At 39.6% G+C, this 11,297-nt stretch overlaps 2 protein-coding genes across 2 annotated transcripts; both read right to left on the bottom strand.

Moving 5' to 3' along the window:
- Positions 1-913: 913 nt before the first annotated feature.
- Positions 914-6,096, bottom strand: LOC149052094 (polycystin-1-like protein 2). Its single transcript, XM_089188131.1, has 3 exons — positions 4,858-6,096; positions 4,223-4,391; positions 914-2,714 (listed from the first exon to the last, which is right to left on the bottom strand). Exons 1-3 carry the CDS (start codon positions 6,004-6,006, stop codon positions 1,039-1,041), a joined length of 2,994 nt encoding a protein of 997 aa, XP_089044257.1. The 5' UTR covers positions 6,007-6,096; the 3' UTR covers positions 914-1,038.
- Positions 6,097-7,132: 1,036 nt separating this feature from the next.
- Positions 7,133-11,039, bottom strand: LOC149052093 (sperm receptor for egg jelly-like). Its single transcript, XM_089180203.1, has 7 exons — positions 10,712-11,039; positions 9,780-10,383; positions 9,449-9,625; positions 8,959-9,084; positions 8,432-8,617; positions 7,943-8,182; positions 7,133-7,702 (listed from the first exon to the last, which is right to left on the bottom strand). Exons 1-7 carry the CDS (start codon positions 10,975-10,977, stop codon positions 7,133-7,135), a joined length of 2,169 nt encoding a protein of 722 aa, XP_089036329.1. The 5' UTR covers positions 10,978-11,039.
- Positions 11,040-11,297: the final 258 nt, after the last annotated feature.

Here is an 11,297-nt window from a genome sequence, read left to right as displayed (position 1 = left end):
ACTGGGGTAACAAAGTATCCGTACTTGAATAAACTTCGTGTTCAAAAAATTTGTATTTTTCCTTTGTCAAACTTTTGTTGTTTTCTGTCATTGACTCAATTCTTTCCTTAGATTTTGCGTCAGACAGGTTGCTTTGTATCCTCTACTTTACCATTTTGCGCGGGGAATTTCCAGCCAAAATTGTTCCACTTGTGTGTTTCAAAAGAGATTAACTGTTTCCGTGCACAGTATCCCCGTTTAGGTATGTTTTTTTCCTTCTCTTTTCTTTTTTTTTTGGGGGGGGGAGGGGGAGGAAGACTTTAAAAAAGAGCTAACATGTGCTGTCAGTGTTTTGGAAAGCTCAGTTTTTAGTTTTTTACCCATGGGTCAATTCTCTGTTGACCGTCGCTTTCAGACCGTTGTTGGTAGAGATCGAAAAGTACGCTTTACGTCGAGCGATAGCATAGACCGTTGAATGTACATGTCAAAAGTAATTTGTGAAAGAAGATGGTGTCGAATACACTCAAATGTAGAGGAATGGCGACAAAAAGTTTCGTCTGGTTCTTCTTTACCTTGGGGTAGTACCGACGAGGGGTAGTTTTCGTTTGCTGGTACTCCACAAGCACTAAATGGAGCAATTTTTTGTAAATATCTTGCCACTGATGAGATGATTGCTGACATTCTAACGAGGCCTTTCCCTAAGCACCGCTTCGAGAAACTAATCTTCAGGTCGCGAAGCTACGTTTTAATTATCTAATTTAGATGGACCTACATACAAACATAATACACTCTGAAGGAAAGTGGCAAAAAATTATTTCTACTTGATCGTCTCTACATTTTTGCTGCCACCTCTATGTTACCATCCTTTATCAAGTTTTTCTTTATTTTAAGCGTGAAATTCAATTATAAAGAAAAGAACACATTTAATACGTATACGTGCGAAGTATTTCAGCCATTTGCCAGTGATCGCGGGGTAATGTAGACTACAGTCCCGATCTTTCAGTCTAATTCTCGAGTATATGATCTATTCCTTTCACCATTTATCTATTTCCTCTCTCTTTAGAAGTCACAGGCTCGCTTTGTTTCCATTAGATAAAGATATTCTTCGTCCTCTTTTGAGAATCCCGCCATAACCCTATCAAGCCGCCGAAACAATTCATACCCTCTTTTCTCTAATTTCCGAAGATGAGAGTTAGCGACATCCTCTTGAAATCGAACTTTCTTCCTTTTTTTACCTTTGCAGTGTTCGTCATGGCTCATTCTTCCCATTGTTTTCAAGAATTTGCTAATTCCATCGAAAAATGATTTTCCTCTTGAGTATTTCGGCTGTTTTTCTCCTGGTTCTTGGCCTGTTTTTCCCCTCAAAGCTTTGATGGCCTCACTGATTTGGTCAAAGTTGACTTTTGAACTTTTCGTGGAATCATGCGTAATGCTTCTATCTACTGCTTTTTTCTCTTCCGTGCTTGATGCTTGGGAGACTTTCAGTTGTCTCAGTCTACTGCTGACAGTATCGAAAAATGTGTTCCGTTCTTTTGAGCCTTTGCAACGAACCTCATCAACGAGCTCGTGCAACTCACTTTCATTCGCGGTATCCTTTGCATCCAGAAGTGCATCGTTTATTACGCCGATAAAAAAGTTCATGCAGATAATTGTTAGGATGAAAAGAATAGCAAAGACGAATGTCTTAGCGTATGTGCTGTTTACCTCTGCTAATTCACTGATTGGTCTGGCTTTCACTCTTCCAAGAGTCAGTTCGAGTTGGAAATAAGCTGCTTTTAGCACTGAGGAGTAGCGCTCAGATCCAGTACCAAACATCAATACACCGGCGCAAAGAAATGCCACGAAGAGAATCAATAGGACAATGCTAAAGGATGAAAGAGATTGTGCAGATATCGTCAATGCTTTGGAGAATACAGCAACATGTTTGTTGAAGCGAATGACTCGCAAGAGTTTTGCAGTGACGATAAACATCAGGATTCCAAGTACAACATTTTCTGCTTCATGCCAAATGATAGCTATTTTGAAACTTATATTTGCATAACTGTTTTCTTTTAACCTTGCCCATGTTGAAGAGACTATGATTTGTCGTTTTATGTACAAAACCACGGCCAACACGGAGAAAACAACCTGGGACATCTCTACCCAATTCCACACGGACTGGAAATACCGGGAACGGTGATTGTAAAGCTTGAAGCATTCTCTTCCCAAAAACAGCAGAACGGATACAGCGTATAGTAAAATGCAAATCAAATAGAACTGATATGAAGCTGTGTTTGTAGGATCAAGAGAAAGAATGTCAGTTTGTACCAAAGCTTCTTTGAGTCCTGATGCCTCAACTTCGTAAAAGTATGTGGCAACACCTAAAATATTCACCGACGGGTTAAACACGGAAAACTGTGCGAGAACCACCCGGGTTTGCCTGTCAAGCCAACCGTTGTTTTGCAAAGTGGTTACGGCTTTGAACCCCGTATGGTTCTTGTACCCGAGGTCCGCTACAAATCCCCCTCCACGATAAAATGAGAACTGTCCCCACTCTGACCCGCTATTACTTTCTTCCGCATTTTGATATCGCCATGGCTTCGGGCAAAGTCCAAATAAATCTTCGTCTCTTGTAGAGTTGTCGACAAACCTCCAGCCCGGTTCATAGAAAGCGGTCTTGTCTTCGTTTGTTTCCGAATATCCTTCGTAACATTCCTGGAAAGTTGTCTTCATGTATTTTAACACGTTGCATGGTGCTGTAAGTTTAATAAAAAAAGGGACATTTATTAGAAAGTTTGTTTTGGAACTAATTCAATCTACAGGTATAGCACATCTCCCATATTCTTTATCGTGTAGGAAAATTTAGTTAATCAAAGTGCTCTGTGAGCAAACTCGTGAATTGACACATGATTTTTTAGATTACGTTTAATGTTATCTGGTTTAGGGAATTTTGTGGTTGATTGCCATATCTAGAGTACGAGCAGTAGTTCAGTGTTCGCTAATGTAGCAAAGAAACAAAGTAACGTTGGGATAAGAAGGCATTACAATTGAAATGATCATGCTATTACATTTGACAAGGTGGATGATGTCATGTGTTTTAAACGTCTATCAATTTTTGTTTCTGGTTCAAAAGAAAAGGTTGGAAGTAAATGTGGGTGAAAAGTGAAATTTACTGTCTTTCGTTGTAAATATTAGAAAATCAAGGCAATACTGTCTTAATGAAATTATTAACGATTCCCTCTTTATCAAATGAGACAAACGGGAACGAGTTTTGAGTGATAGAACTAAGCCGAGCCTGCCACCGTCATTTTGGATCTCCGCCTGGGTAGACTTGAATCACGTGCTAAGCAACGTATAATCAATAACAAGATAGAATTTCATTTCAATTTTGTGGTGTGTAACTTTCGCATTTTAGTACGTTGTATGTATGTTGAGTCTTCAAATTGTCTTGAAACTTAAAAGAAAATTGTTCTTTAAAAATTCACTGAAAATCGGTAGCTAAAATTGTTTGTTTAGGTGTTATTTGATTTTCGTGTTAACTTGTTATTTCGTCAGACGACGGCATCTTCTATTGCTTCACACAGGAAAAACACACGCAACGAAACGTAATGATCATTTTTGTCCTCAATCTCACGCCATAACAGAAAAAGCTTTTGAACATCCGTAAGCTCCGAGCGCTTCGCAGTAAGTGATATTTTCAATGAATCTTCGGATTGTTTTCAAGTTCAAGGATTGTAAATTACAATTTTATGAAAAACGAAGGTTGTTCTGTTATTTCAGTGTGAATCCTTGCATGCCTGCCAGTCGCTGGCGCCGCTTGTTGAAACTAAAACGAAAAAAAAAAACTCTTTTAAGATTATCATTGGCTTCTTTTTCACCCCACCACTATTCTTAGCGACAAAGGTCGCCATTTCGTCTGTTTACTGCTCGCCAAAAACTATCAAATGCACTCAAAAGCCTAAAATCTAAAAAAAGTTTACAGGAATCGACCAATCGAGCGAGCGAGCGAGCGAGCGAATGCCATTCCCCACATCGTATCTATAACTCGCTCTTGCGCATGCACGCAATTCACGAGTTAAAAACCGGATATTCACTTGTGCCCGTTTTTTCTCTTTAAAAGGTGTATAGACCAATACAAAATAAAGTAGAATATCAAAATCTTGACAACGTATGCCTAATACTTTGACAGAAAAAAAATATATATTTTCTGGGCGTCTCTTTTAGGGTGAGTTAGACTTAAAAGTAAATAAAAGAAAGGACTTACTCGATTTCACTCTCAGTTGCCTTAATCGAGCCATCCCGACGAGAAGAGAGCGTTTATTACCAATGTACATTGTTTTTTTCTCTTCCTGACCGTTGTACCATCTACCGGAAAACACTCCAGGAATGAAAACTTCCCGCAGCCAGCTCCAGTACTTCCTGTCATCTGCCATCTGAGTTCAATGATAATTAATACGTTACTTACAATTTGTGACTACATCACCTTTCGTATCGCTTATTGTGGATATGATGCTTAGAAACAGACTAAATAAAAAGAAAATCAAGAACGGGAGATGTGTTGGTCGGATTTCACGGACTGGGATGGAGGCATGACTCGCTGGTGGATCAGGAACATTTAGAAACAGGTAGGGGAGCCAAGCCATTATGATGCAAAGTCCGTGAAGAATTGATACAGATTCTAACCAAAACTCGAAATGTGATCATAACAGTTGTTCTATACACAACCCACGGACTTGAAAAGTAGCAATAATTCTCTATAAAGAAAAGAGGTATTTACGCTTTGGAGGATACGTTTATGTCGTGAAAATAGATTTCAAATAGGGTTTGGCAATCCAGAATCAATCGTTGGGTAATATCAGTCTTTTAACGATTTCTCCAAACACAATAAATGTTACTCACATTGTTAAAATTGGGCAGTCCATCTCGAATTGATCTGGTCATTAGGTAACGATGGTCATTTCTGTTTCCATAGCACACTACCATTAACAAGAAAACAAAAACCAAGTAGATACCCAACTCTGTGAAGTAACGTGACAGGTTCTGTTTCTTGGCCTGGCGTTTCCTTATCTTTTCTACTTCCGATAATTTCAACGTCCACAGCCTTTGTTTTGAGCGATCACTTTCAACTTGATTAGAGTCTTCACATGCAGGTACCGTTGATCTCTTCGCCTTCATCTTGATAATGGCCGCCAAAACTACAACTGTAAAGAACACTTTAACTGGTTCCGTGATTGTGACATCTTGAGCAAAGGAGATAAGCATTGAGGACAGCCACTGCTCACTGACACTCTTTTCCCAAATCAGGCTATAGAAGATTGTAAACGTAGCAGAAATAGCACAAGAACCGAAAAAAAAGAACCAGGCGATACTTTTGATTAGATTAGCTTTATAGCAAGGATTGTTGTTACTCGAGGACTTTTTGGATGCTTTTTTAAATAAAAGCACTATTAGTATGTTTATTGGTGCCACAATGAGCGCGCTTTCAATACCAGTAACTACTTGTCTCCACGAGAATTTCAACGGTCCAACTTGAAAAGGTTGTTCATATCTGCCATGTAGCTCATAAAACATCGCGTTTGCAAACATGGATGTCAAAAGCACTGAAAGGCAGCAAGAAACCCGCTGTACTCTTGAAAAGTGGCTTCTCTTTGGTTTGGCAGCGACTGAAACCCAAATATGTAGCTCTGTAAGCCCTCTCCGCCAGCGTCTTGCAACCTCACTGGCAAAGTCCATTTGAGATACCGTTGCTTGAAACATTCGCTCGATACGCCCGTCTCCGCGCTCAAGAGCAAACCACTGACTGACCATAAATTTCCAAGACTGATTGGATTGTACGTCCCGAATGAAAATTTCCTCCAAAAACCACGAAGGACTGTCACCAAAGTTGTTATGACCAATCTTCACTTCTTGAATCACACCAAGTGATTTGTTAACATACAGTACAAACACGGCCGAGTTACCGCGAGAGAAGAACGCGTCAATTGAACCCGTCTCTTCCTGGCTTAGCTGAAGAATGCCACTCCTTCCGTCAGAACCGTAAATCTCCATAGCAACTTGAGCTGTTGTGCCTGAGTATATCCAGACTCCTGTAGTTATTACTATCTCGTATCCATATGTACTCTCTGGAGAGGATGGCAAATGGACTGGTAAAACGTTCTTAAGAAAAATGATAATACCATTGATGAATCGGTGATTTATTTATTTTTTTTACTTTTTCCCTTACTTAAAGAAAAAAAAAATATATATATATATATATGTATTGATGATGTTAAAAAACTTGGAAACCTTAAATGATTCTAAGTGATTTCTTCCAGTTCAGTGATCACTTTTTTCCAGGATACTTAGAAAAATATGAATCTGCAAGTTTTCAAAGCCTATTACGTGCTGCATGATACAAAATATGTTCAGAACTTACATTTCTAGAGTCTTCTATGTCTGTTTTCCTGACGATAACAAGCACAATCACGTAACTTAAGAAAACCAACGCCATCGCCAAAATAACTGTGATATTTCCAGATTCTGGCAACTTTTGAATCTGCACTTGAACCTTGTCGAGGTCGATAGGATTCGGTTTAACCAAAAGACTTCCCCCGAACGATGTCAGGTGATCGCAGCTGCAGTTAATAAATCTGTTCGATACTCCTAAAATCTGGAATTATCCAGAGAGAAATTCACTGTTTCGGTTTTCAGTGCTAATGATGTGTCTTGTCCATTCAAAGGTATTCAAAGGTCGTGATTAGCTATGAGAATAATTATATTTTTGACGATGGAAGACTACGCACGGGCTCGACAACGTTTTGTCTTTTCGATTTTTAGTTGCCAAATAAGCGAAGATGATCACAATGAAGCACTCATTTTTCCACAATTACGTGAAACCTACGAATTCTCTGAAAAGTGTCTGAACTAATGTCAGGTGATCGCAGCTGCAGTTAATAAATCTGTTCGATGCTCCTAAAATCTGGAATTATCCAGAGAGAAAAAAAAATTATTCGATAATGTTAACACTTTACAGCAACTCACCCGACAGCCTTTTGTTACCCACATCTCAACTTTCGCTGACCAGTATACACAGCTACCGAAGGCCACCCTCAGAGTGTAGTTCTGATCGGTTTTGGAATCATAAGCTGGTGTCACAGATGCAGTTTTACTCATGGGTAGGGCAGGTGGGGGATCTTTAACTTCGACGCAAGACCGCTTTTGCCGTCCAGCGATAAAACATTTTCTTTCTCCTGTATGGGGTGGTTGTGGTGGCATTATAGTTTTTTACGCCTACAAAGTATTTCCCAGGATGCCTGGCCAATGTTGCTATCGGGGTAAGTGGGTTCGACGAGCATTCCGGTTGTCTCTCCTTTTTGTCATGCGCACTTGCAGTCCAAACGCACTGTCCATTTTGAGAGATTGTGGCATTGAGATCGTAGTTTTGAGTCGTTGGCCGTTGACCGAATCGCAAGTAAACAAAGAGATGTACAGTTGGCTCTTGGGGTTTGACTTCTAGCTGCATCAAAGTGTTTTCGTAATTGACAGTTATCTCGTGGAAACGTAAATCGTCATCCGTCGTGAAGTACCATAGCTCCTTCGGTAGTGTCCGAGGTTTTGATGGAATAACGATGACAATGTCGTCTGGTAGACTTGATACTTCCAATAGCTCCCTTTTATTGTCCTTTAAGTCCAGAAATAGAACTTCAGAGTCGACTCGCTCCCTGGTGCTGTCCCAGGTGTAGGGGTTGAATGACATTGATAGCATCTGCAATAAGAATAAATCAAAACTTTTTGTTGACTTTAAGGAATTAAGGATTAAGAGACATGATAATTATCGCTAACTGACCATAATTACGGAAGCCAAACGAGAAAAAGAGTTCAGGATAGCTAACAAAGACTGTACCTTCGAATGCGTTTGCTCTTGGGTTATCAGACTTTCCTAAGTCACTCACGACTGAATCGATTTTGACACGCGCTCGTTTCTTAATTTGATGTAATCCCTTACCTGGGTGTCGACAAAACTTGTTGTGTTTCTTCCTGTGACAGGCCATGGTGGTAAAATGAAACTGCCACTTCCACCCTTTATCTGCAGCCCTGCAAGTTTACTCAGGCTACGTCGCCCTAATGTCATGTTCAAGTGACCGGTGGAGATCGATATCATGTTTTCATCTGGGACTCTCAGTGCTAACAATGCGTCTGCAACTTTTCCCAGCACTTTAAGGGCAGTATTAACAGATTTTTCACCCTGTAAAATGAAACAAAACATCACAAACAAACAAGTAAAAATAGCAAAAAGAAGCAAAGCTAAACTGACGAAAAGATCTTAGCAAGGACAATTAAAATTTTTTTGACAACTTTAGCACATTAATTTGACAGCAGCACCAACCTGACACGCAATGTGTCAATTAAAAACGAGGGAAGCCGGCTCAAGTGCAGCTTGAAGTTTCATATGTAACTAGATTTCGCTGTTAGACTACAACAGCCAACAAAATACCTGCTCTTGGAAGCTTAAGGTGGAATCTATTGACGCCATCTCTGCGGATATCTTTAACACCTTTTGAAGACACCAAACTAAGTTTTCTGCCGATCGAGTGACTAACGACAAATCAGCAACGTCCTTCAACTGGACGGTTGACCATAAGAATTTCGTTTGCGAGTCGACAGCCAATAACGACAGTTCCTGAAAGTACATCATGCACAAACATGGAATTATTCTTTCGTAAGATTTGCTGCTCAGCACATACATTTCTATTTCTAAGAGTCAGGAGTTAGAGAGGAATCGTCGCCTCTAAACCAAGTTTGTTCAGGTGAAGGAATTTTAAAACGTACTTAAACTTCTTCTTTCAAACATTTTTGCCTTTGTTTGATTAATTAAACCAAAACAGCCATAACAGCGCTGAAGAACTCTGGTATATGAAAAAGCAGTCAAAAGTTTACATCATTTTGTCAATTATCGCAATTTCATATTCCTCTACATGTGTCTCATTCTTTCTGATAAACGTTCGATCTAATTTTACCTACCAATGACTCGGGAGAGACCTTTTCCAAAACGTGAAGAGCAGAACCAATCACGGAGGAGCTTTGAAGCAGGTTTGCAGTGTTGTTTACTTTCACTGACGCAATATTTCTTATTATAAAGTCTATAACCTTGAAATGTAAGGAAGTTCAAACGAATATATTAATGCAGGAGCCTTCTAACATGCGACTATACGACAGCACGGGTACAAAAATATAAACAACTACACGAATACTGGAATGCACGATTACACTACCACACGACTACATGAGTCCACGAATACATGAATAAATTAGTTCACATAAATACTATGTAATATATTAAAGTTTAATATATTATTTGTATTCTACTCAGTGCAGTTGAATGATAAAATTCATTAGTACTACGATACATGAACACACGAATGCGTAAATAAGTGGATACGTAGAGATATCATTATGCAACTACACGAATAGTGCGTCCAAGAAGTATGAAAGCATTTGCAAATGCATTTACCTTGATTTTATGTCGAAAATTCATCTTAGTTTCTAGTCTAACAATTTGAAGGACAGAGTTTGCTAATTGTGCCGCATTTCCCAAGTCTCCTTTACCGATGACTTCATGAAACAAACTGTCATTTGCCATCAAAAGGCTTGAAATTTCATCTGGTCTTAGACTCTCGGAGGGCTTAACCTATGGAAAGAGCATCAGTCACAATTTAGTGAGTTGCATGTTTAGAAAAATTTGCCTTTCAACCTCCGATGGGTAGCTGTCAAAAAAGGACAAAATTATGTCCACAAAATTTCCGATGTACATCAATATTACAATACCTACCAACTAAACTTACCTGTACTGTTAGATTAACAGGAGAGGCAGAAATTTCGAAGTTATCAGTCACAACAACGTTGAGGCTTATGGTATAGTTTTCTGCATTGTTCCCAGGCGGTATCCCAAGAGCAACTATGGAGTTGTTGACGCCATGATATAGCACAGTGTACACACCGTTCTCTAGTCTATATTGAAACTGGTAGGACAGGGGGTTGCTGTCACTTGTCCAGTTGATACAGCTCAGATTAAAGTGTGATTCCAAGGAGATGCCGCTTGACGGAGTGATCGAGCATTTCCCCCCTGTGGGCGGTAACGCAATGGAAATGTCATAGGCTGACATCGCCCATAAACCGTCGGTAGTTGTGATAAATAATGCCAAGCGGTACTTATTTCCAGCAGCAAGAGAACCTCCATTTATAACAATGTTGCTTGCATTGAGTGGTGTACTGGTAATGAGTTCTAAATTATGTTTTCTTTGCCAAGCAGTGGATGCGTTTCCCTCATATTGCTGGTAGAGTATCCACTCATATGAAGAAATTTTGAAGCACTGTAATCCCTGGCATTCTGATCGGACACTAAGTCGTACTGAGGGGCTGATTTTAGGCGGACAATTTATGAAACATCTAAAATGAAGTAAAGAATGGTGATTACATAACGAGAATGTAGATCAATGCAGCGTAACGAGGGTCTTGTCTGTTGAGAACTATGGTGGTCATAGTTACTGCAACAGAGAACGAAACACAAAATACAGCAATATTTGAGGCATTCAAGACAAGGCATCGGAAACAAACAAGAGCAACAACAACAGCAATGGCAAAATCAACAACAACAACTTCAACTGAAGCAGTAGCAACAATAAGAAAATAGGAAAATAAATAGGGATATCAGTCGCAACAAAAAGAACAAGCAACAGCCACAACGATAGCATCAACAACATGCCAACTTTCTTACCTTTGATATATTTTAGGGGGATCTCCTTTCGACAAATGGATGACTTGATAAGCGCTAGCATTGCGATAGTCTTTGGCCACAACCAGTCTAACTATGTAGATATCACTGAGAGACATGGCCTCTGTATCCAAGTTAATTCGCACACCAGATGCTCTTCCATTATATTGAAAAGCTGACTCGTTTACCGCTATAAAGAAATCTCTCTTTCTTCCCTGCACAGAGGAGTAGTTCCCTGTGATCTCACCATAATGCCAAGTAAAGTTCATTCCCGATTGGTCACCATGTGCAGCCTCAGGGTCATATGAGAGTGAGCCATCCAATGTGATGTTTTCTTGAGTCCTCGAATCACCTCAGCTCCGCCAGAAATGACTGCAACAAGGTCCTGCGTCTTACCTAAAAGCCGTTGTAACAAATAGCAAAAGTTTGTTACTTTTTAAACTTAGCTTACTGTTAATCAGAATGGTTCTGCTTTGTCATCAGTGTGCCTCGACAAAGCTGAAGTAGCCATTGGAAGACACATTCAGATTGCTTTTCCAAATTTCTAACGAAACGGTTTTCTTTCGATTGGCATGTAATAGTAAACAGA

Source organism: Pocillopora damicornis, chromosome 1 (genome assembly GCF_964200805.1).
Source record: "Pocillopora damicornis chromosome 1, jaPocDami1.2, whole genome shotgun sequence".
NCBI lineage: Eukaryota > Metazoa > Cnidaria > Anthozoa > Scleractinia > Pocilloporidae > Pocillopora > Pocillopora damicornis.
The sequence above is the reverse complement of the archived record's forward strand: the minus strand, read 5'-3'. Positions and strand labels throughout refer to the sequence as shown.

Coding starts and splice junctions, on each gene's coding strand:
- LOC149052094 (XM_089188131.1), bottom strand. CDS start 6,006: ATGGAGATTTACGGTTCTGACGGAAGGAGTGGCATTCTTCAGCTAAGC. Junction 4,392..4,857: donor GACTGCCCAATTTTAACAAT/GTGAGTAACATT, acceptor CATTGAACTCAG/ATGGCAGATGACAGGAAGTA. Junction 2,715..4,222: donor GCAACTGAGAGTGAAATCGA/GTAAGTCCTTTC, acceptor TTAAACTTACAG/CACCATGCAACGTGTTAAAA.
- LOC149052093 (XM_089180203.1), bottom strand. CDS start 10,977: ATGAACTTTACTTGGCATTATGGTGAGATCACAGGGAACTACTCCTCT. Junction 9,626..9,779: donor CTGTTAATCTAACAGTACAG/GTAAGTTTAGTT, acceptor CTCTTTCCATAG/GTTAAGCCCTCCGAGAGTCT. Junction 9,085..9,448: donor ATTTTCGACATAAAATCAAG/GTAAATGCATTT, acceptor TTACATTTCAAG/GTTATAGACTTTATAATAAG.